The sequence below is a fragment of the Meles meles genome, chromosome 8, assembly GCF_922984935.1.
Source record: "Meles meles chromosome 8, mMelMel3.1 paternal haplotype, whole genome shotgun sequence".
Taxonomy (NCBI): domain Eukaryota; kingdom Metazoa; phylum Chordata; class Mammalia; order Carnivora; family Mustelidae; genus Meles; species Meles meles.
In genome coordinates this window covers 12,372,723-12,398,422 of record NC_060073.1, presented here as the reverse complement: position 1 = coordinate 12,398,422, position 25,700 = coordinate 12,372,723, and the positions used below count along the sequence as shown (strand labels likewise).

At 38.6% G+C, this 25,700-nt stretch overlaps 2 protein-coding genes across 4 annotated transcripts in view; one reads left to right on the top strand and one right to left on the bottom strand.

Moving 5' to 3' along the window:
* The window catches only part of LPXN (leupaxin), a 35,560-nt gene extending 29,162 nt beyond the window's left edge, over positions 1 to 6,398 (bottom strand). The window contains exons 1-3 of one of the 2 annotated variants that reach the window (XM_046017431.1): positions 6,349 to 6,398; positions 5,729 to 5,799; positions 1,199 to 1,356 (exon numbers count right to left, since the gene is read on the bottom strand). In XM_046017431.1, coding sequence (XP_045873387.1) covers positions 1,199 to 1,356; positions 5,729 to 5,799; positions 6,349 to 6,377 — 258 coding nt within the window. In that variant the 5' untranslated portion in view covers positions 6,378 to 6,398. Of the gene's footprint in view, positions 1 to 1,198; positions 1,357 to 5,728; positions 5,800 to 6,348 lie in introns of those variants that run through there. The other variant, XM_046017432.1, reaches the window with a different exon arrangement.
* A 1,930-nt stretch (positions 6,399 to 8,328) lies between these two features.
* The window catches only part of ZFP91 (ZFP91 zinc finger protein, atypical E3 ubiquitin ligase), a 48,727-nt gene continuing 31,355 nt past the window's right edge, over positions 8,329 to 25,700 (top strand). For both annotated transcript variants that reach the window (XM_046017854.1, XM_046017853.1), the window contains exons 1-2: positions 8,329 to 9,473; positions 14,399 to 14,427. In XM_046017854.1, coding sequence (XP_045873810.1) covers positions 9,121 to 9,473; positions 14,399 to 14,427 — 382 coding nt within the window. In that variant the 5' untranslated portion in view covers positions 8,329 to 9,120. The remainder of the gene's footprint in view (positions 9,474 to 14,398; positions 14,428 to 25,700) is intronic.

Here is a 25,700-nt window from a genome sequence, read left to right as displayed (position 1 = left end):
TGGGAAATCTAGGGTAAATGGCAAAGCCAGTAACAGAATGTTGAGAGAACAAGCAAAAACCCAGGGCTCTTCCAAGTGAACCAAGACATACAGTCACCCCACTTGGGTCAGAGTAAAGACCAGGGTTTTTACTTCAAATGCAGATGGAAATTCACAATGGGGTTCTGAGTAGAGGAATGACGTGATCTAAGTTTTACAGGATCACTCTGGCTGCTATTCTGAAAATAAAATTCAGGGGGCAAGTGTAGCAAACCAGCTAAGAGCCTGTGGCTATGATCTCACATTGAGGAGAAAAGACAATAGCTTCCTAGCAGAGAAATAAATGTGCATCCTTAAAACCATGTATACGAAGCTGGAAGGAAGAACAGTTAAAGGGGGAACGAAACACAGGCTCAAACTTCAGGTCCAAGCAACCTGTGATTTCATACCAAGCGTACACGGATGAATCAGAATATTGTAGTTCAAAGCACCACATATGAAGAGTATCTCCTTAATACCTCTTAAACTAATTCCATTCTCATCAAGCAACTTCCTAATTATAAAGTAGATTCATGTAGACTTACCAACAGGAAGGGAAGATATGTATCAGAAAATACTATTCTCTGTTCTACTTGAATGGTTTTGACTCTAGCCAGAAATTAATAAATTGGATTTCTGGGTTTTTCTTACATACCATTTTTATGAGTATAGCTTGTTTGTGTTGTTGGTTCCCTAGAGCATCACCATCTGTAGGTATACTAATAATTGAGTTTCCCAATACATTCAACAGAAAATAAGACCTGGAAAGTTACGACCTTAAAAAGTCATGCTGAAAAGACTTGTCTAAGCTGCCACTTGGCCTCGCCCAGGTGACCCCCCACCCCCGGTCTTGGTGAGTGCCATTCCAGTCAAACTGCAACATAGAGCTCTCATACCCAGAGAGTCATACCAGAATATTCTGAGTAAACGAGGGAATACTGTGTTACCATGCCTTCATTAGAAAAAGTCCGGTTCTCAGAGGCTTATTCTTCTATGATGATTTTCTGAATTCTCATCCTTTCCCAAAACAATAACCTTCAAGTTATCATAGAGGGATTTTTCTTTCTCTTTCCTGGATACATGATTCTCCTTTCACATCATTTTATGTAAGATACAATTAATTTTCAGACAGACACTCAAACTATGTATATTCAAGGTACTCTAATAAATGAAAAGTTACCGGCAAGGGACTTGTATCATTCTGAACAGAAAGGGTCTCTGAAGTCTCAGCAAGGTCACTGTCCTTCCTGGAGCGCTGATCCAGGGGAAGAGGAGCTGGGCCGGAGGGTTCATCACTGTCCTGGAGGGTGGAGTGCTCCAGTTCCTCCAATAAGGCATCTATATCATAAGATACAAGAGAATCATAATACAGAACATGGGATGATTCCTCTTCTGGGATGATTTCCCCCTTAAATATCACCCCTGTGCCTCCATTCACCTCCTTCTTCTCTCTTGGGTTAAGACTATCTTCAATACCTTCCCTTACTTCTCATTTTACTTCAAGATGTGGTCTATTCTCGCAGAGGATGTTTAATGCCTCCACCTACTGTGACCTATTTTCTATGGTTGCATCCAATTTCACAGTATCTCTCAAGAATTTGACTTCTTATATTGTAGGGTACTAATTTTTATTATTCATTTGGGGTGGGTTGCCCAAAAAGATCCCCAATTAGAAAAAAAAGTAAATCCTATATATTTCTCCTACCAGAAAAGTATAACAATTTTTTTTTTCTAAATGTACCAACATAGTAATGCTTTTTCTTAACCCTGATTATTGTTTTCTTATATCCCAAGCAGGAACAAAATTTTTAAAACAAAGTAGAAGTATTCTGTCTTTTAGGGCATATAAGGTAAAAAAAAAAAAGTGGGGGGGGGAATCAAGGAGAAAATAAATATTGCAAAATCAAGCAAGATGGCGTTGCAATCCAAATCTTGAGATTTGTTTCTGTTGTAGTTTTCTTGGAAAAAACCAATGCACTTTACAAGTATCAAACTACCTGGGATGCCTGGGTGACTCAGTGGGTTAAAGCCTCTGCCCTCGGCTCAGGTCATGATCCCAGGGTCCTGGGATCGAGCCCCACATGGGCTCTCTGCTCAGCAGGGAGCCTGCTTCCTCCTCTCTCTCTGCCTGCTCCTCTGCCTACTTGAGATCTCTGTCTTTCTAGTAAATAAATAAAATCTTAAAAAAAAACAAGTATCAAACTACTTTTCTGTTACAATGAAACTAATAATAATTAATAAAAATTTACACATTACAGGCAATATGCTCAGTAATTTCTGTATTTCATTTAGTCATCCTAAAGCTTTAAGGCAGGTGATATTGTTGTCCTTATCTTGTAGATCAAGAAAGAGACTGGGGCACCTGGGTTGCTCAGTTGGCTTAGCATTCAACTTTTGATTTCAGCTCAGATCATGATTTCAGGGTTGTGAGACTGAGCCCCGTGGAGCCTGCTTTAAGAGTCTCTCTCTCCCCCTTCCTCTGCCCCTACCAACCTTCTTCCTCTAAAAAAAAAAAAAAAAAAGAAAGAAAGAAAGAAAGAAAAGAGAAAGAAAAAAGTAGTGTCACACTGTTACTGATGCAGATCCTGTCTAATCCCGGGCTATCTGATTGTAGCCCCTGCACTGTTATGTCAAAAATTCCAGTCCCCATCTTCATGTGGATTCTCAGGATCATCTTGGCATGATATGATCTTCCCTGAAGCCATTTCTTCGTCTACACAATCAAGCAATTCTATTGCAATTTTTTTCAAATTATGGGTTGAGACCCATTAGTGGATCTCTGGTGGATTTTTTTTTTTTAATATTTTATTTATCTGACAGAGAGAAATCACAACTAGGCAGAGAGGCAGGCAGAGAGAGAGGAGGAAGCAGGCTCCCTGTGGAGCAGAGAGCCCGATGCAGGGCTCGATCCCAGGACCCTGAGATCATGACCTGAGCCGAAGGCAGAGGCTTTAACCCACTGAGCCACCCAGGCGCCCCTCTAGTGGATTGTTTTTACCACAGGTCATGATTTTTAAAAGTTTGCAAAACAGTGGATTATACTATTTGACATTGTTTGATTTCTGCAAATTAAGGGCTATAGGGACATATTTACCAATGACATATCTGATAGTGCTTTAAAATAATCTGGGACTGAAAGAAATGGGTGGGTGTATTAATGAAACAAGACTGACCAAGAGTTGATCATTGTTAAGCTGGTTGATGAGTATACTAGATTTCATTAAACTATTTTCTTCACTTTTGTATATTTTAAAATTCCTCATAATCAAACGTTTTTTTAAAAGAAGGAAAAAAAGAAAAAAACTAATGTGGAAAGAGGAAGAAACTCATTTTCTCATAACTTTACTAGCCAGATTGAATACTAAACTTCTGGGTTCCAATTTTTTGTTCTATACCCCTCTATTAAGATATAGGCCTTTTTTATTTTCTAAGCTTTGCTCCAACCAGACATCATGGATCTTCTTGGATTCAAAATAACAAGACATTTAGAGTAAAGATTAGAGGAGAAGGGATACTGTCTGTAAGAGAAGCAAACCATTTCTCTAAGAGGAGAAGGTTACCCTTAGAAGCATCAGTGAACCAAAGTTAGTGAAACTCCCTCTTCTGGGTCATGAGTTAGCAGGGCTTTCTCTTCCTGTTTCCTAGGAGTGCACATAACACAACACCCAAGATTTTCTTGCCTTCTGCCAGATCCCGTAATTGGCAGATGACTAATTTCAGTATGACAAATGTGGGATTATGAGGGGTGGGGGGAGGTATTAGACGGAAAACTCTGTAGTCCTTCCCTGTAGTCCTTCCATCTGCAGAAATCCGGTAACATCAACACTAACATAAAAGGGATAAAGTGAGGTCTCTTGGGGGATCTCATTGGATTGGAATGATTTCATTCAGAGCCAGAATCTGTTCCTGGTTCCCCTTTATCTAGCATCCCCGAGTAATGAAAATTTAGGTTAAAATCTGCGGCACAGAAACAAACCATCAATGTTGGAGGAAGTACTGCAAAAAGGAAACACCGCCTGCCTTTGCTGACCTGTCTTGCACCCTATTTCTCTGCAGCAGAGAAGAATGACCAACCCTAAGTCTGGGTAGTTACTGAGCTACTGACAATCCGAACAAAGATAGATTACATGAATGTCACCTTTCAGGTGACTTGGTACTTTCTACATTTCTGGACCAGATTCCTCTACCATTCATCCTGCTCAAGTAGTGGAAAACTGTGCAAATCTAATTCTTAATTTTTTAAAATTATCAGGGTTGTTCTATTGGTTGGAACACCTGAGCCAATGCACGGGTAAAAGAGGAGGTTGCCTTGTAGCTTCATCAGTTTTGGTGTCAGGGGCTCCTGCGAGTGATGCTGAAAACATTTATTTTTTTCTTAGTTATCTCATTGGAAGAAAAAAAAAAGCAGGTAATAGTTATTTTAGTTATTTCAGAGAGTTGCTTCAGACACTAACATGATTAATATATGTAAAAATGTCAAGTTTTAGTTTAAGTCACTAAATAGGTATTACTTCCCTTTTGAATTACCCACATGAAAGCCATTAGGTATTGCTAAAGTAAGAAAGAAGGGCTAGATGCGAGGGAGCTGGACTTTGAACTCAGGCAGAAATGTGAACTTCCCTACTCTCACGCTGAGTTAAGAATCTGGTTTCTGCTCCAAGTCCAAAATACGTTCTACCCCAAGCTTCAAAATAGACTTTACCTCCAAAACAGTTCAATATTTATTAAATACCACCTTTCCCTCTTCATTAACATCTCTTCCCTGCTGTAATTTGCTTATCTTCCTCTCTGCTCCTCTAGTTCTCAAATTATGCTGCGAACAATTAACACCACCACCAAGACAATATGCAAGATACGTTTTAGGTTGTTCACACTTCTGATGTACGCCAAACATACAAAAACTCAGAACACTGTGTAATTAATACGGCTTGGAAATTGAGTAAAAGGTTAGTGACTTAGTGTTAATAAGGATGCCAGCAACAAAAGTCAGCAAAGGATAAGAAATGAATCCCAAGAATGACAAACCTTCCATTACTCCAAAGATTGGAAGTCAGGGATCTGTCTGAGCAATGTGGCCAATTGTTTCACTGCTGGTTTTAATTGTTTGAAATGGAAAGTATCATATTTGCAGGCCACAGTAATCTGTTACTTCAGAATGCCTCTGAATAAAAAGCTTAGCAACAGAATCACTGGCGTTCTAGCGCTAATTCTCCTTGATTTAATACTAAACCTTGGAACAAATGAAAACACCCTGGCCTTGCTCCAGCGTTTACAGATCCCTCATTCTTATTCTTCTATTCCATTTCTTTCCCTTATAACACCCCATTTATCCCTCTCCCTTTTCTTTTTTTCTTCCTAAATCACAAATCTGTAGGTGCCAACTATGTGACCACACTATGACCTACAACAGCCCCCAGGAGGCAAATACTCATAATAAAATCACAATTCGGTCCAAAAGTATTTGTGCATAGTTTACCCTGGTGAGCACCAAATTTTCAGCCTATTTGTGCCACTGAAAAGAGTGAACCAATAGTTCCCCAAAACAATCATAGTTCCTCATGCTTCACTCTTGGTTGGACTGAAGTCATGAGAGAAGTGGAAGCAAAATCTTCCAACACCACCCTCCGTCTGGCTAGAAGTACACCCGCCACAGAGATGGCAGCCAAGTCTTCATTCCCCCAGTTTCTCCTCCAAGAAGGTCTTCACTCACCCAACTCCTCCATTGTCACACACCCAAGATGCTCTGGTCCCACAGGTTGTGAGGAACTGCTGTGGCATGTGCTGAAGAAGAGGACCGCAAAGGAACTGAGTGAGACAGCGTGAAGCAGCCTCTATAACCCTTCTGGTTCCTGTATTTGCTTAGCACTTCCTCTCTTTTGATTTGGTGAGGGTTTTTTTCCCCCTTTCTTTTGCTTTCTTCTTTCATTTTTCTCTTTCTTTCTTTCTTTCTTTGATAAGTTAGAGTTTTAAAAATGGGACATAGAAAGATGGGTAGTAGGATTTGTGTTCTGTTAGTGCATTGGTGAGGGCGAGATTCAAAATTAACTTTGAAAAAATTGAGCACCTACTATGCACCAGGATTCATTTTGAATTCATGGGATAGCAGACTTGCACTTGTGTTTTTCCCCAGTGTGGGTATCCCACTATGACTGTGCATCAGAAAACCTGCTGTGTGTGAATGTGAGTGTGTGACTGTGTGTGTGTGCATGTGTGTGTGTGAAACTGATGACCATGGAAGTGGTTTCCTTCATAAAATTTCCATCAGAGTTAACCAGCAACCAGTTCATTTTGCTGTCTTTATTTACTCAGTGATCCAGAAATTATGCTTACCTGCTTTCCTGAATAGACTGTAAATCCATTAAAAGCAGTGCAAAGTAGCTGTCACATTTGGATTTTCGGGGCTATTGGTTCTTTCTGCGGTCCAAAACACGAACAGTTATAGTGATCATGAAGAATGAAACTTGAAGACAAGACACAAGGTGTTTAGTTGCAAATGTCTCAGGGAAGAATAATTTCTGCCTAGTTATGTTGCCTAATAGCATTTTCTCTGAAAAGGGATTCCGAGATTAACTTTTTTTCCACTTTTTTTACCACTGTGATTTTACTGACCTTGAATGAAATAAAACATTTACAAAGGGCCAAATATGAGATAGCAGTATGTAAAGAACTATAATTATGGCTCTGTGAAGCACAAAATTATCTCCATTTTTAACAGTGGTGAAATAGATTCAAGGGATAGTAACTTCCTAAAGATAACAGAATTACAGGTAGCTTTACTATTTACTATAATCCAGATTAATTTCAATCCCTGTGATTTTTCTTCTGCAATACATGGTCTTTTTTTTGGGGGGGGGTGATGTAAAGGAATCATTCATTCTCCCTTTCCATTGTGACGCTGATTTTTTTTTTTTTTTTTTTTTTTTTAAATAAAAAGGAGATTCCCGCTCTGCATTACTTGGAGCAGCCATTGGATGTCAGTGCTGTTCCAAAAGTCTGCTTCAAAAGTCCAAATGGGTTTGAAAAAATTCCCAACCTCACTAATCCGCAGTTTTTACAACTGAAATGTCACTGGTCCTATGAAAGTGCAGAACACTTGGAGAATATAAAACATTTGCCTAATCTGTGGTGGTAACTGAGCCAAAACACTGAAAGGAAAAATGCACTTCAGCCCTTGGCTTGCAAATATTAGACTGTATCTGCAGTTTAAATGAATGATTAATGTGAAATTTAGAATTGAATCCCGAGATCTTGTTTCCATCCGCTTTCTGTGTGTGGGGGGTGGGGGAGGGTATCCCCAGATGCTTTATTTTCCAGGGTTAAGAACCGTTCTTTCAAACCGCTCCTTGATTATAGTGCATGAAAGGAATGCTGGAAACCCACTGCTGTCACTGAATGCAAGTTGGAAAACAAATGGAAACTGCCACTTGACGCATTAGGATAATTTAGTTGCACGCGCTAGTGGAGAGAAAAGTAATTTCTGACAAAGCTGCTATTCTGACTGTGCTTCCTGTGCAGCAGAAACATTCAAAACCACAGAAGCCAAGTGGCTTCGAGATAGGGAGCACGAAGGAGGCCTTTGGTTTCTGTGAGTAGGTCACAGAATCACGCTGACAACCCTTCCCCCTTCCTCTTTCCCCGCAGCCCAGGGACCACAGCCAAGTTAGGCAGCCGATGCCAGCTCCTTGGCCCCGAAAACATTTAGTAGAACACCAACTCTACAATTCTTTCCAGGATTTTATTAAGACCCAAATGAGTGGTGGGAGTTGTGTTCCGCCCCGAGCACCTGACAGATCCAGATTCAGTCCCTGACCTCCAGGAGCTCACAGGTTAGTGAGTCACAGGATGACGAGGCGAATACTACAGGCATGAACGCTAGGAGGTGTGGAGTAACCAACCCGAACTAAAGGCTACTGACGTGGCCACCCAAGAAATGTTTCGCCAACACCAACTTAAAAAGTCGCGAAAACCATCCCAAGCTATCCCGACTAGCAACTATCTGGTTTGCCATTTCTGCTCGGATCTGTGCGGGTGTCGCGGCCTAACCCGGAAACACTTCTTCCCTGAAAGAGCAAACGCCGACTGCAGAAAAAGTAAACTACCTTTCCCATCGTGCATCAGTCAAAATCCTCCCAGCATCCTCTCCGCCCCTTCTTTCTCATCTTTTTTCCCCTAAAGCTTAGGATATTTGAGACTTCATTTCCCAAGATGCCTTCTGACAAGTTAACCCTGCGCATGCGCCAAGAGGCGGGCCATCCTTGCCCTCACGACCCCGCCTCTGTTCTACGGCCGCCATTTTTTCAGAGACTTTCATCCGGCAGTCGACGGGGTTTTTTTTCTTAAAGGAGAAGCGACAACTCAAAAAATTTCCCCCTTCTTCCCGCAAGACCTGGCGACGCTGGGGACAGAAAGGCCACACACAGGAAAGTGGGATCGGGGTGGAGGCAGAAGAACGTCAAGGCTCCTTCCGCGGCTTAAGGAAGAAGGATAGAAAGAGCCCTGTGGTATTAGCGGCTCCTTAGGGAGGCAGGTGCGCGCGCAGCCAGTCCAGCGTGCGCGCGAGGCGGGGGAAAAGGTGCGTTTTTCTCCCACCAATCTCCTCGCGGGACCTGCTCCTCCCACTGCTCCCAGCGCGCGTTGAGCTCGTGGCGCAGGGGGTGGGGTGGAGGAAGGTCACTTTAGGATTGTCGCGAGACGCAGCCGTTTAACGGTGAGAACGGGTGCGCGGGGAAGGAAACCTCGCGCGCTCCCTTGGAGCCGTTTCCTGATTGGCTGAAGGAAGGGGTGGGGGAGGGAACCGGGGACGTCGCTGCGTGAGAGATCACGAGGGGCAGGGCGAAGAAGCCGTCTTTCCTCTCCGATTGGTCCGCTGAACGTCTGTGGCGGGCGCGCGCGCGCCGCCAGCGGTAGCGGGCCTTGAGTGGCAGGGGGCGGGGGGGGGCGCCCTCGGAGCCGGGCGGAGGGGAGGGGGGGGAAAGAGGAGCGCAGAGTGAGATTGAGCCGGACGCTCCGGGAGGCAAAGGGGGCGGGGGGAGCAGCGCCGCCGCTGCCGCCGCCTCCGCCTCCGCCGCCTGGGACGAGGGGGTGGGGGACGGACGAGCCCCGATGCCGGGGGAGACGGAAGAGCCGAGACCCCCGGAGCAGCAGGACCAGGAAGGGGGAGAGGCGGCGGCGGCCAAGGCGGCTCCAGAGGAGCCCCAACAACATAACCCTGCGGCGGCGGCGGCGGCGGCGGCGCCTGCGGGGACCACTAGCAGCCGCGTGCTGAGGGGAGGTCGAGACCGGGGCCGGGCCGCTGCGGCCGCCGCCGCCGCCGCTGTGTCTCGCCGGAGGAAGGCCGAGTATCCCCGCCGGCGGAGGAGCAGCCCCAGCGCCAGGCCTCCCGACGCCTCAGGGCAGCAGTCCCAGGCCGCGAAGCCCCCGTCTCCAGCTCAGGGCAAGAAGAGTCCGCGACTCCTGTGAGTAACGCAGTCTTTCAAGCGGTGGGAAAGACCCCCCTCTGTCCGCACGCAACCCTCTCGGCTCCCGTAGCGCCCACTCCACGTGACATCCTGCCTGCTCTGCCCCCTGCCGGCTCGCACGCCAGATGTCACGCCGCTCCCTGCTAGCTGCCTTACCGCCGCTCTTTGGCCCTACCCCCCGTGTCCTCTGTCTGTGGGGCCACTTCCCCTCTCCCTGAAGTCGTCCTTTGTGGGATACACCTCTTTTGCTCTGTAGTGACCCTCCCCTTCCCTGCCGCCGCGGGCTTCGCCCGCACTCTGGCATCTGCACTCCCTTTGTCAGCCTGTCCCCCTCGTTCGGCGGCTCTCCAGTATTACATCACATCCCCATTAGGAAATCAGCACAATCTTAGCCTTCAGAAGTGTGCGTGGCCCCCCCCACCCCATTAATTAGCTCAAGAGGCAGTTGTACTGGTAGCTTCATGTAGCCTTTTCCACTCTGCTAAATTTTCACATCACGTTCCACTTGTTTTACAAATCTGGTACTTAGGGTAAAATGTGGTTCTGCCAGTCGTTCACTCGAGACTAGCAGGGTATTTTTTAGCGTGTTTTTTGTTTTGTTTTGTTTTGTTTAGTTTTTGCTTGTCTACTTGAGCTTATGTTTCAGTGTAGGAACATCGTCCCTACAAATTAGACTACTCTGAAAGGAATTACCTTATTATCTAGAGATAGTGGAGGGACCAGGAACATACATTTTAAATTTTAAGTTGTTAGTATTAAAATGTTCCTATGTTGGAAATACTGAAGTGCATGTGTTTGTAAATTGTAGAAGTTAATCATATTAGTCATTGAATTCGTTAATTGAAAACATTTGTGTCTTTCGACTTTCAAGTGAAAAAAGTTGATAAAAGGGGAAATTAAAGTGGGGGAATCAGAGTTTTAAGTGCCCCCTCCCATAGAGATTATGGCAAGATTTGGCTTATACCAAATTTAAAACTTCAAACACACCTGTTCCAAAATAAAGAATTAAGTCTGTGATTTGCTTGCTTGCCTTAGAAGCTTCTCAGAAAGAGAAAGTAAAAGGTATCATGTTGTGGTATTAGATCTTCAAATTTTTGAATATTATTTAAGTTAACATAATTTAGAGAATTTATTGTGTAACTACAGTTCTTTGGGCATCAAAGATCTGTACTTACAAATCACTTGGCTGCAATTAGGATTCTAATTGCTACAGATGAATTTCACAGTCACAAAAATTTCAAGATTCTCTATTTCATTTTACCAGTTTGAAAAGAGCTGTCATTACCCTTACTTGAATTAAATTTCTTGAATGAATTTGTTAAACTGTATATGCTTTAGTTTCACTGTCTGTAGGAAATAATGTTAATCCTTATGAGATGAATTAGTGAGAAGTATATAGCATGTGACACAAAGTCTTGTACATAGTACATACAATATTTGTTAAAAATTATTGTTTTGAGTTGTGATGGAATGATAGAGGTATAAGTGGTGTATAGTGATTCTCATGTAAACGCTGCAGAATTGGAATTCTTTTTCATTATTTCTGTTGCCATAGAAGGTTAATAACTTAATAATGTATTTTTTAAATGCCCTTCCATCCTCACCTACACATTTGAGAGTAAAATACATCTAGATTTCCTTGCTGCATTTCCCTCCCACTGTTTTACCACTACCATCTTAAGATATCAAAAGTGGTATCTTAAGATAATGACAGCTAGTGCAGTATTTTTTTTCATCTCATTTTTTGTTTGTTTTCTTCGCTAACTCTTGGCAAAAAGTACTTATGGGTCTTTTTATTTCTACAATATAAAAAAAACAGTTGAAGTTGGATGAAGATGACTTAATTAAATCCCTTCAGTTTTTTCTTCATGTTATTACCTGTGGGGTGAAAGATCGTCTTCTTAGTGTCCCTCCCTCTCACATCCACTATCATAAAAGATAGTAGTGTTGTTTTACCTTCTCTTAGCCTCAGAATTGTCTCCTAATTATGTATTTTAAGTTACGCAGTTTCGATCAGATTGTTAAAATAAATTTTCATAGTGATAATTTATTTGTTACACGTTTTTAATTTACTGCATGCCTTGGAAATCAAAGGAGTTCTAAAGCATTTCAGCTAGGTAAATCATGATTGAGCAGTACCTGGGCTTGGTTCTGTGCTGTGGTAGGCTTTATAAAAAGATAAATGAGACATGGCCCTTGTCTTCAAGGATCTCACAGTATAGGGGGAAGATGCATCGATTAGTGGAGGAGGTTTGTCAGACGTACGCATGGTTTACGGATTTTCAAAGTGATAAAGTAAACTTTAAAACTAATTAAGAAATTTAATTAATCCTTCAAGACATTTCATGAGATTTTGAGCATCAATTTACTGAATCCTGGTCAAGTACCTTCTGACCTTCTCTGTTTTCCTAACAACATGTGAGGTATCTTAATTACCTCTTCTGTTCAGGTTCTTTAACCATGTCCCACCATTTCCTCCTATACTCAGTAATAGCTGTTTTCACCTGCATTCGTTTCTCTTGATTGAAGAGACAGCAAAGTACACAGTAGTTTACAAGGTCAATAAATACAGAGATTTGAATTGATTGAAACTTCTTTTTCTGCTAGAAGGCAAAGTAGTGCAGTAGAGAAAGCATTGGACTATAGAGTCAGTTTGTGTTCTCAGCTTTCCGCTACTCAGTAAGTGACCTCAGGCAAGTAACTTAGGCTCTTTAAATCGGTATCTTCCTCTATAACTGGTAATTTATGATTTGTTACAAGCATAAGTGTGTATAAATGATAATTAGGTTACAGTTTTATATAAATTTATGTTTATAACAGCATTTCATTTGCTTTGAAATATTCAAGAGTTAATGAAAAGAGCAGGAAATCCTTCTGAAAGGAGATAATTATTTAGTGAATTTGCTCAAGAGGAATTCATAAAGTTAAAAGCTAAAATTGTTTTAAAATAACTTAAAGCCAGTTAAAAGGAAAGATAAACCAGATTTGAAGAAAGGTTATATACATCAGTACTACTTAAGAATTAGGCTCATCATTTGCTGTATTTTGGTCCATAAACTCCAGAGTTCAGATTCTTATATTTTAAATGCAGATGTTTATATGCATGTCTATTTACATATATAATAAACCAATTTCTCTGATTCATAAAGTTAAAACACCCATGTTTTCTACTAATATGGAAACTAATTGTTAAACTAAGACTAGGTTAAATAGCAGAAAGGCTTCTTTTCATTCTACTGTGATAAGTCCTCTGCATTTCCTAGCCAATGCATTTCATATAGAACTTTAATAAATACTTTTTTAAACTTACAGTTAGCTGTTGAGTAGCCCTATTGGCTAAAACTGCATATTCTTAGAGGTACTCCTACAGGTTCAGGTGGGTTCCAAATGAAACAAATACTGCTTTATTTTCTGGGATATGGAATTCCATTTTTGTTTTATTTTCTTGCTTAAGGTAAAATAGTAGTAGACCTTTGAGTGACACTTTCTTGGTATATCATTTTGTAAGGAAAAGGTGAACATCATGGGTAGTGAGAATGAAGAGGCAGTAATATTCTGAATTGAAAGAGCTTTTATGGCTCTTTGGAGAATGTTCCAGTTGTATAAGTTTAAAATTCTACATTTTCCTTCCAGGGAAATCAGTATGGTAGGAAACATCTTCCCATTCCAAAAAGTGTTTGGAGGGAAGTTTATTGTGTAATGTTTCAGAATTTAGGTATTACATCTGTGCTTCTCTTTAGAGTTGGGATGATCAATTGTCTTGTGTTAATTATTAATTGGATATTGATGATGTAATTTAAAATAAAGTAATACCCAGAGTTTAAGAAAGTGGGATGAGAAAATGACAGCTTGTTCTTTCTAAAGAGAATAGAATTTGTATTACATTGCATCTCTATTTATTTGGATATTCTTTTGTAACATAACAGTCCTCATTTACATCACGTTTACTTTAAAAAAATAAAAAACAAAAACAAAAAAACTTTGTACCAGCTCAAGATACCATGTGATATCTTTATAGTAAAGATCCAGGACCCGTGGACTTTTGAATTTGGGTAATGGCTCCAGGGTAGAGGTTCATTATACTGCACTGAACAGTTATGAATGAAAGAAATGTTACCAAATTAAAAACATGACAACAGCATTTTTTAACAGTCTGTAACACTTTAGAGTCTTTACTGTTGCTAATTTGTAAAGTACAAGTTATATTAATTTCTGAGGTCTGGTCTGTTGCCTTTGTAGAAATAGATTTTGACTTGGGTATAATAAATGAATAATTCGGGGTTTCTGTTAGGTTCATTGAATTTTTATTATGAAAATTGTCAAGTATACACAAAGTAAAAAAAAAAAAAAAAGTACAATGAAATGCCCATGCCCAGTATTTACCACTAGATTTAGCAGTTGTCGAGATTTTGCCATGCTTATTACCTTTATCTCCCTGTTCCTCTTCTTTTTTTCCTGAAGTATTTTAGAGAAAATCTGAAACATTATTTCACCCCTAGTTACTGCATTTGGTAAGACAAGGACACTTTCTTATATAACCACTTAATAAAACAAAATCAGCAATACGCTCTTTGTATTCGGTTTTTTTTTTTTGCAGTTAAAAACTTTTCGAATGCTACTCTAGCTCTATGCTAACAGATTAGATAGCTGCATGATATCTATTTAAATTTACATTAATTAAAATTAAAAATTCACAAGCCTCAATTACAAACAAGCTATTTCAAGCACTCGGTAGCCACACATGACTATCATATTTGACAGTGCAGATATAGAATAATTTCATCACTGCAGAAAGTTCTATTGACTACACTACTCTAGATGTGTTCTGCATCACTCTGAAAGTGAACCTGAAAGATAAATATCTGTGTTTTAGGAATGTATGCAAGATTGTTCATTTAATATTTGGTTCTCATTTCTTTCAGATGTGTAGACAAAGTAACAACTGACAAAGGTAAGACTTGGTCATTCTTAATCTGTCTTATATATTCACACTGAATATTTTATGATTGGATAGGAAATAGAATAATCTTCAGCCTGATAATTCAGATCTTCGCATTTTAAAGTGACCTTCATTTAGTAAAATAAAATAATTGGAGTAGTTAGAACCTGTTTAGCTAATAGGTTTGGGCTAGTGAAACATTTGGTATTATTTGGAAATCTAGTGATGGGCAGATTATTTCATGTCAGTTCATTATAATTTGTCTTTAGCTGTTTGCATTTTTAATAAAGTAACTAGGAGAAAAATGATACACAACACAGAGAGTAAAGTTTAGACAAAATCTTGGTACTGATAGAGACTCGAATTATAAATGCAGTTTGAAGAATGTGGAAAGAAAAGTGTTCTAAGATTTCAGCCTGCTGAATAATTAAATGGGATCATTTGGTTGTTTTTCTTTAAAGAGTTTTACCAAACCAAATATATATATTAAATGTAGTCTTCTGCTTATCTGGATTATAAAGGAAAGCTAATGTCCACCTTTTTCTTTTAAAACACTTCTTCAAAAAGATTTCATTCTGGCTTTGCAGATTGGGGTTATTAAAATTGCCCCTAATATGCTGGACCTCATTCATTATTCATATAAAATATATTCATATAAAAAATATTATATTTTTGTAGTTATTGGCTATATTTCTTGATGTTAAATATATAGCATCCTACTTAAAACTTGAGTAGATAAACTCCTAAGCATATTTCATTTCTTATGTCTGACAGAAATCTACTTAATAACCGAGGGTTGGCCAGTTTATTGTATAGTACATGTGTTTATAAATAAAAAAATTAAGATTTTTCCCTTCACAAAGAATGCTTTGAGAATATGTAATATATAACATGTATAAAGCAAATTTAAAACCTGGATTTTATGCTACTTATAAGAATGATGCTGTGGTTAGGAACCAATGACTTGAATTGTGGCTGCTTTGTAAATAATTAGCTATCAGTGATCAGGTTTCTTTGTTCTCTGAATTTTAGAATCTGAGGCTGGTATTTCATAGTTTACCAGGCAGAAGTATTTGTTCCAGGCAAATTTTTTCTGTGAGAAAACTTTGCCTGACTAATTTGTCTAGCAAATTCTTGGTATTTGTTGCTGCTGTTGCTTGAAAAATAGGATATGTCTGCCAATAATGGAAGGTCTTGTGCTCCTTATTTAGAGATCATTTTGAAATGTTATGATGTGATGGAAATGTAGAGACAGGTGCAATCAAGTACCACAGCAGTTTTTATTAAAACCAAGGACAAAACCTCCATACCTGCCTTTATCCAGCTAAAATTACTTCATGTGTCTAAAAAATGTGTTATAAAGGAATTATTTGGGTTGCTTTGAGGAGAACTTGGAGGATGTGGTGGAAATTTCGAATCCCTGTTGGAGATGAATTAATTGCTCTTTGTGTAGATGTCTTAAACCAGAAAAGTTGGCTTCTTAGTAGTTGTGCAGCTATGGCAAGATTAAAGCTGCATTCTGGGTAATGTCAGTCTCAAAATCAGTCCTGTTCTAATTCACTTGTTAAATGCTCTGGAAGATATAAAATATCTTCATCTAAAAAATATATTCAGAAAATATTGGAAACTAGATAAATTTAGCTTTATATATTAAAAAGAGTACAATTCGCCTGGGTGGCTCAGTGGATTAAAGCCTCTGCCTTCAACTCAGATCATGATCCCAGGGTCCTGGGATTGAGCCCCACGTCAGGCTCTCTGCTTGACGGAAGCCTGCTTCTCCCTCTGCCTCTCTGCCTACTTGTGATCTCTGTCTGTCAAATAAATAAAATCTTTTTTTTTTTTCTTTAAGATAGTGGTTGAAATTCATGTTAATTTTTTAATTTTTATTTATTTATTTGACAGACAGAGATTACAAGTAGACAGAGAGGCAGGCAGAGAGAGAGGAAGGGAAGCAGGCTCCCTGCCGAGCACAGAGCCCAATGCGGGGCTTGATCCCAGGACCCCAGGATCATGACCTGAGCTGAAGGCAGAGGCTTTAACCCACTGAGCCACCCAGGTGCCCCAATAAATAAAATCTTTAAAAAAATAAATAAATAAATAAATGCTCTGGATCTGGAGTTAGAACTCAGGGTTTGAATTCAAGTTCTGCCTTTTATTGCAAATAATTCACTACCTGGAATCCAGGGAACATGCAGTAAAAGGTAGCTGTTTGTAAAATCTCGAGAAAGTACTCTGTGGCTCCCATCTTCCATCTCTTGGTTCATCTTCATCTCCCATCTTCATCTCTTTTTAGCTCTTATGGTAGCTGTTCAACGTCGAATAGTATATAGGTACCTAAGAACTGATTCTTACATGCATTTAAACAACTAGATCAGGGAATAAAGAAATGGAGGCTGTGGTGGTCACTTTTCCCTGCGCTGTTTAATATTTAGAAATCACCTCAGCTCTTCCTTTTTCTTGTCACTTCTCAGAAAGTTGTTCTGCTACTCAGGAATAGTTTTCATGTTAAGTCTGCTGAATTTTAACTGAAGTAACTTGTACTTGTTTCAGAGGTTGAGGTTTTTTTCAAAACTTTGAACAGGTTTTGATGTTTTGTAGAGGTACAGCTAGCTCTCTGTTTCATGGATATTGATAAGATGTTTTCAGGATTTTTGTTTTGTTTTCAGAATTGTTCTTATTTACTCCGAACGACTTGAAATTATATACTTTCCTTCTGTCAAAAATAACAACCTTTGACATGTTTGAACAAATAGTTTTGCACACACACAAAAAACAACTCACTATTGTTTTAGAATTATTAAGTTGCAAAGTGGCATGTTCATTCTTCACACTGAAATAATAGTGGTCCCTGTTCTTGCTGTATTTATTTAATCCTGATGGGTATATATAAAAACAAATGGAAATTTGCAAAAATAGTGTTTATTAATTCATATATTCATATAATATATTGATTCATTGAATAAGTAATTGTTGAACATCCCACTATGTGTCCAGCACCACTTAACTGATTAAAATAATGTGATACAGTGTTTGATGAAGTTAAGATGTGAAGGGAAGACCTCTTTTGAGAAGGTGACATTTTAGCTGAGACCTGAATACACGACAGCCAGATGAAGAGCATCCCACACACAAGAAGCAAAAAGGGCAAAACTTGAAACATGAAAGCTTAGTTTACCACTGCCAGAGGATTATCGTCATCACAGTGGAGCTTCCAAGAGTGTTAGCAGAAATTTTGAGGCATGGAGCCTGGCAGGGTCCTTTTAACTTGGTTTTATGTTTTCCTTCTGTTCTCTGGTTTCAACCAGTACTACTTTTATGGTAATGAAGTATAGCGATAGTTTGCCTCAATGTAGTTTATTAGTAATTCTAGTATTACTTTATCCACTAATTTTCTTTCACTTTCAAACCTCCACCTGAAACTGTACAATATAAAGCCTTATTAAAAAAGGGAGACTAAAAAAAAAAAAAGGGGGGAGACTATAATATCTTAATATTTACTAGAGTGAGTTTCACATGTTTCGTGGAATAGTGAGTATTAGAGTCAAATGTGATAGGTGCTTGAGTCATTAGTGTGCTAGTTTATTTGTTGCAGGACCTCTCGAGATTTTGATTGGGAGTAATAAGCAGTATAAATACTGGGACACCTGGGTGGCTCAGTGGTTAAGCATCTACTTTTGGCTCAGGTCATGATCCCAGGGTCCAGGGATCAAGTCCCACATAGGGTTCCTTGCTCAGTAGGAAGCCTGCTTCTCCCTCTGCCTCTGCTTGCCACTCCCCTGCTTGTGCACACTTGATGTCTCTAACAAAATCTTTTCTTAAAAAAAAAAGGCAATATAAATAACAAAATATGCAGTAACTACCTAACTTAATTGACTGTAAGATAGCCCCCCTTTTAATGGATAGTTCATAAAATTAGAATTTTTAGAAAATATTTTGAAGTACTGGGTGTTTGAAAATTTGATTGTATTAAACTCTGGGTCTCACCTTTTATTTAAAATCACTTTACTGTTTTTAGTTACTCTTGTTATGGATGGGGTAGTAAGATTGCTTAAATGGAGTCAGCAAATAAGTTCGTAACAGATCTGGGAATTTACTTAGATTGTTTAGAGCTTTGATTATTTGGCTTATTTAGTTTATAATCAACATATTTCCTGGAATTACTACTAAAATATTAGCTTGTTTTGATAATTTTTTGCTGGATCATCCTCAGTTTTTGTTCTCATTGATCTAATTTATAGATAATAGCTCTGTGTTCCTTTTTTTTTTTTTTTTTTTTTTTTAAGATTTTATTTATTTGAAAGAGAGAGCATGACCAGAGGGAGGGGTAGAAGCAAGACTCTCTGCTGAGCGGGGAGCCTGTCAGCCCCAACACCCTGAGATCATGACCTGAACCGGAGGCAGATACCCAACCGACTGAGCCACCCAGGCACCTCTCTTCCTTTAAAAAATTAGAATTTATTTACTTTTAGCAATTATAGTTTTGATTTCATCAGAGTATTTCATTTTTCCTATGTTAGAATACCTTGGATTATATCTTACCCTGTCATTTCCAGTACTCTTAAACAATATTTTTGTTATTCTTAAATAATATAGAACAGTCATTCCCACTGGTTTTTCCCACTCCATTGAGAATCTAACTTACAATTTTTACCATTTAGTTTTTGTACAAAAGGATAATCTGAGAAGTTACTCAGGACATTGTCTTCACAATTCTTTCTTGAAAGATGTTGAGTGTCCTTGGCGATAACCTGGTTTCCTTAGTTAAACTAAAGTCTTACTGGTTTTGAATAGAAGTGTTCTGGAAGGAGATTCACTAGGATAAAAAGGGCATATACTTAGTTTCAGTCTTAACTCTGAATGTACGATCACCTTTAATGGAAGCATTCTTCACAAATGATACTCTTCTGAAATGGCTTTTAAAAAGAGAGCCTCATTTTCCTTAACTTCTTAATACGTTGATACTGGAATATTTCAAAATGGACTTTACTAATTATTTATGGGAAACAAATATAGCTAATTATAGAAATACACCTGATCAGGTTTCAGAAACTGGAGTTTCTGACTGTTAGGATAATGTTCATGTCTCAAATTGCTGACAGTATATATGCTTTTTATCTATCCTACCTTCTAGGCCTTTTCTTTAGGTAGCAGGAACTATGTTACTTCTCTTAGTATGAGAATGATCTACTCAGACATCTCATTCCTTGTTGGGAATGCCCCATGTCCTTTAAACCATTTTTAGTTCAAATATCTTGGCCTCCTGTGGTTCTTCCACTCCATTCTAGTTTTCTAGAAGTATAGACATACCTCACATATATGTGGATTGTGACATGGGCTTGGAAAGTATGTGGGCTTATCAGCTCACTTCAGTTCAGGGTATTTTATGATTCAGATAAATGAGTCTTTCTGTCCCTTACATAGAAAGAAATAATTCTGTAACAGTTCACCTATTTTGATTGAACTTATATAGAAACCATCTCAGACAACCGTTGTAAGTTTATTTTGTAATATATAGTAATTATTTTATATTGAGATCCAATTCCTGCCATAACCACTTGAGAAGTGCAGCAGAATGCCCTGGTAGAAGTAAACTGAAGCAGGAGTGGACAAGAACCTCTGACAAAAAGGAATTAGCTCTGCTGTCGTGCCCCTTGACCTTTTAAGTCCAAGAAGGATCAAGCTCCTCTGAATTAAAACTAGCCAGATTGATCTAACTACATCAAGCCAAAGGCAAAGACCCCTTTAGATTCAGTACAATTGTCTTAGAGGTAACTGTGGTTGTATCTTCTGCCTATCCATGATCTGCTTTGATCCCAGTTAAGCTCCCAGCTTGTGTCCTAGCTTCTTATTGGCTGATTCTGCTTGTGACTTTGCCTCCTAGAATTTCTAAACCCTATTTTCTTTACTGTGACTCTCCCTAAATTCTGTCAGGTATCTGTTGATTTATAACAAGCTATCCAAAAACTCAGTGGTTTAAAATACGAAAATTTGTTATTTCTCAGTTGGGCTCTTCCCTCTCCTCATTGGTCTTTCAGTGTAGACGTTTTCATGTCATGGTGGTCTCAAAGCAGTGTTCCAAAAAGTTTGAAGGCAAAAGCTGCAAGGTGTCTTGATGCCACCTCACATGATACAGGATGAACATACAAAAATCAATTGTATTTCTATATATTAGTAACAAATATATTTCAACAAAACATTGAAATTATAAAATGAACAAATTATGCCATTTAAGTAGTATCAAAAAACATGAATTACTTAGGGATAAATCTCAAGACCTGAAAGTACAAAACACTGTTGAGTGACATTAATGACTTAATTAAGTAAATGGAACAAATGATGTACCATCATGGGTTTGAGGGCTCGATATTGTTAAGATGTCATTTCTCCCCATTTTGATCTACACATGAAATCTAATCCAAATCAAAATTCCAGTACATTTGTTTGGTTTGTTTGTTTTTGGAGAGTTTTGCCCTTGCAAACTTCTTGAAGGAGTTGACAAACTGCACTTTGAAAGCCTTAAGCTTGCACTGGTCAGGAACCCCACCATGTTTCTAAGAGTGGTGTTGATTGTTTAAGGAAAGAGGAAGGGGCAAAACATACTTGGTGGATACCCAACCCCAGCTACTATACATGTATATCCTATAATTTGTTTAACTCTTACTGGATTAAAGGACACTTGATAATTCTCGGGTTTTTTCTAGGATTACAGGTGATATTTTTGAAAGTCTTTTAAGAAAACACGATACATATGCAGAAGTACACTTGTCGTAAATATACAGCTTTGTGAATATTCACAAGGCAAGCTCAGTTATGTAATCATCAGCCAGCTCAAGAAATAGAACCTGATCGACCACCCCCAAGTATAACCAGCATTCTAACTTTAAACAGCACAAATCTCTTTTGCCTTTTTTTTGGATTTTACATATATAGAATAATAGAGTATGTACTCTTAGGTAGGCCTTCTTTGCTCAGCATTATGTGAGGTTTCTCTAGGTTGTGTTTTTAGAGATTGTTCATTTTCATTGTTGTAGGCCAGTGTGGACGTATGATTTATTTATTTTACTATTGGCTAGTATTTGGGTAGTTTTTAGTTGTTGGCGTTTTTGACTAGTGGTGTATTGCATATGTTATTAATATTTTATTGAGACATAATTTTCATATCATGAAATACACCCATTTCAAGTGTGTAATGCTATCCATACAGGTTTTCCTTCTCTGGGCATTTTATAAATGGACTTGTACATAGAATATGTGTTTTTGTTTTTTGTGTCTGGCTTTCACTTTGCATAATTTTTAGGTTAATTTATGTTGTGGCATGTATCAATATTTCATTCCTTTGTGTGGTATTTCTGTGTATGGAAATACTCCATTTGATTTGTCCCTCAGTTAAATTACTTTTTAGCCATCATGAATAATGATAGTGTGAATATTCATGGGCAAACTTTTGTGTGAATAGATATTTTTATTTCTTTTGGGTAGATATCTATGAGGGAAATTTCTAGATTGTATATGGTAAATGTATGCTAAAGGGACTGGCAAAGAGTTTTGCATAGTGCCTGTGACGTTTGTCTTCCCTAGTGATCGATGAGGATTTCTGTTTCTCCACAATCTCAACAATGTTACTATCATTCCACTATCCTGTCAAGCCAGCCACTTTAGGATGGTGGGGCACATGGTAAGACCAGTGAATTCCATGAACATGGGTCCATTGCTGCATTTCATTTGTTGAGAAGTGAGTTCCTTGTTCAGAAGAAATGCCGTGTGGAAAACCATGACTGGGATAAGGCATTCTGTAAGTCCATAAATGGTATTTTTTACAGAAGCACTGTATGCAGGGAAGGCAAATCCATAGCCAGGGTGTTGATTTATTGCCACTTCCATAATGGAGTGGAACCTGCCATTAGGGAGCTAGCTGATGATCCTGGGGAATGGTACTATATCAGGGACTTACTGCTGGTCTCTGCTGCTAGCAGATGGCACTCAGCAGTGCCTGTACCCACGTTGTCCTTGGTGAGAGTCTGGTTTGGTTTCCAGCAGTCTCAGCTCTACAGCTGTAGAAGGTAGGGATTTCTTTCAGGGCAGGCATAGAAATGCAGGTCATTTATGTGATGCTTCAGCTTGGAATTGAGTCCCTCGGCACATGCCTGTGTTTCTCAACTTCGTCCCGTGCATTTAGAAGCAGCTAGCCAATTTCATCTTAATCAGCTTGAAATATTCTGAGGTAGCGAATACATGATAACCAGAACTTTGTCTCTTATTTAATAAGTATTTGTTCAGGAGTATGCATTGGTGATTTTTTTACCTATTTTTATTGCTATATCATGCTGTCGATGTTCAGTGTTCTCTTCACTACTGAAAAGTAGTCATTAGTGCCTTTAAATCTAATCAAAGAAACAATTCCAGAAATCCCAGAACGAGTTCAGAAAACTCATCCTCAAGATTCTCTTCTACTAGGAAATTTATAGCAATACAGTCCTGTCCCAAGAAGCAAGAAAAATCTGAAATAAACAACCCAACCTTATACCTAAAGAATTAGAAAAAGAACAAGTAAAACCCAAACCCAGCAGTAGGAAGGAAAAAATAAAGAGCAGAGTAGACATAGACAAAGGTAGAAATAGGAGCTGATTCTTTGAAAAGTCAACAAAATTAGGGGCATATGGGCTGGGTGGCTCAGTTGGCTAAGCATCTGACTCATGATTTTGGCTCAGATCATGATCTTAGGGTTGTGAGATCGAGCCCAGCATTTGCTTTCCGGTTCTGTACTCAGCAGAATGTCTGCTAGCGATTCTCTCTCTCCTTCTGCCCCTTCCCCTGCTCACATATGTGTGCATGCACATTGTCTCTAAAATAAATAAAAATAATAAAAAATAAAAGTAAATCAACAGAATTGGTAAACCTTTAGCCAGACTCATTTAAAAAGTAGAGTGAGGACTCAAAATTAGAAATGAAAGAGGAGAAACAAAACCGACACCACAGAAATATAAAGGACTGGGGCACCTGGGTGGCTCAGTCCGTTAAGTGTCTAACTTGATTTTAGTTCAGATCTGATCTCAGGGTCATTGGTTCAGACCCCATATTTGGCTCCACATTGGATAGAGCCTACTTAAAAAAAATACAAAAGATTTATAAGAGAATATTATGAAAAATTAAATGCCAAAAAACTGGACAATCTATAAGAAATGGGTAAATTCCTAGAAACATATAACCTCCCAAAACTGAATGAAGAAAAAATAGAACATTTGAACAGACTGATTACCAGCAATGGAATTGAATCAGTAATCAAAAAACTCCCAATAAGCAAAAGTCCGGGACATAGGGCCTCACAGGTGAATTCTACCAAACATTTAAGGAACAGTTAATACCTGTTCTTCCTCAACTATTCCAAAAACTGGAAGAGGAAGGGAAGCTTCCAAATTCATTCTATGAGGCCAACATTATCTTGATACCAATACCAGATAAAGACACTACCAAAAATAGAGAACTACGGGCCAATATATCTGGTAAACATAGATGCAAAATTCCTCAACAAAATACTAGCAACTGAATCCATCAATACATTTAAAAGATATTCACCACAATCAAGTGGGATTTTTTCCCCTTGGACACAAAACTGGCACAGTATTTGCAAAGCAATCAGCATGATCTATAACATCAGTAAGGGAAGGGATAAGAACATGATATCAATAGATGCAGGAAAAGCATGTGACAAAGTACAATATCTGTTCATGAGAAAAACCCTCAACAAAGAAAGTTTAGGGGGAACAAACCTCAACAGAAAATGAAACTCCCCAGCTAACATCATATTCATTTGTGGAAAACTGAGCACTTTTAAGATCAGGAACAAGACAAGCTTGTCTACTCTTAGCACTTTTGTTCAGCATAGTACTGGAAGTCCTAACCACAGCACTCAGACAAGAAAAAGAAAAGGCATCCAAATTCATAAGGAAAAAGTGAAACTGTCACTATGTGCAGATACTGAAAGTCCTAAAGACTCCACCAAAAAAGCTGTTGGAACTGATAAATGAATTCAGTAAGGTCCTATGATATAAAATCAATATATAGAGAAATCCATTGGATATCTAGACACTAATAATAAAGTAGCAGAAAGAGAAATTAAGAAAATAGTCCCATTTACAATTGCACCAAAAAGAATAAAATACCAGGAGTAAACTTGACCACGTTTACTCCTTGACTTGACTGTACTCTGAAAACTATAACACATTGATGAAATAAATTGAAATGACACAAATAAGTGGAAAGATATCTCATGCTCATGGATTGGGAGAACACATATTTTTAAAATGTCTCATACAACCAAAAGCAATCTACAGATTTAATGTAGTCCCTATCAGAATACCAACAGCATTTATTTTATTTATTTTTTACAAAACTAGAACAAATAATCCCAAAATGTGTGGGGAGCCACAAAAGACCCTGAGTAGCTAAAGCAGTCTTGAAAAAGAACAAAACTGGAGGTAAAACAATCCCTGATTTCAAGCTATATTACAAAGCTATAATAAAACAGTATGGTACTGGCACAAAATAGTCACATATATCAGTGGAATAGAATGGAGAGCCCAGAAAAAGATCCATGATTTTCTGGCCAATTTGTCTTTGATAAAGGAAGCAAGAATATATAATGGGAAAAAGAGAGTCCCTTTAATAAATGATGTTGGGAAAACTGGGATAGCTACATGCAAAAGAATGAAACTGGACCACTTTATTATGCCATATACAAAAATAAACTTGAACTAAAGACCTAAATGTGAGACCTGAAACCATAAAAATTTTAGAAAAGAACATAGGCATTAACTTTTCTGATATTGGCCATAGCAACTTTTTTTCTGTCTCCTAAGGGGAAACAAAAGCAAAAATAAACTCTTGGGACTGTATCAAAATAAATGCTTCTGTGCATCAAAGAAAACAATCAACAAAATAGTCTACTGAATGGGAAAAGATACTTGCAAATGACATACTCAGTAAAGTTTTAGTATCCAAAATATATAAAAAACTATAGCCCAATACCAGAAAAATCCAGTTTACAAAAATGGGCAGAAGACATGAGTAGACATTTCCCCAAAGAAGACCTCCAGATGACTAACAGACACATGAAAAGATGCTCAACATCACTCATCGTCGGGAAAATGCAAGTCAACCACAGTGAGGAGAAAAAAAGGCAAGAGATAGCCCCTCACATCTGTCAGAATGGCTAAAATCAAAAATACAAGAAACAAGTGTTGGAGGATGTGGAGAAAAAACACTCTTGTAGTGTTGGCAAGAGTGCA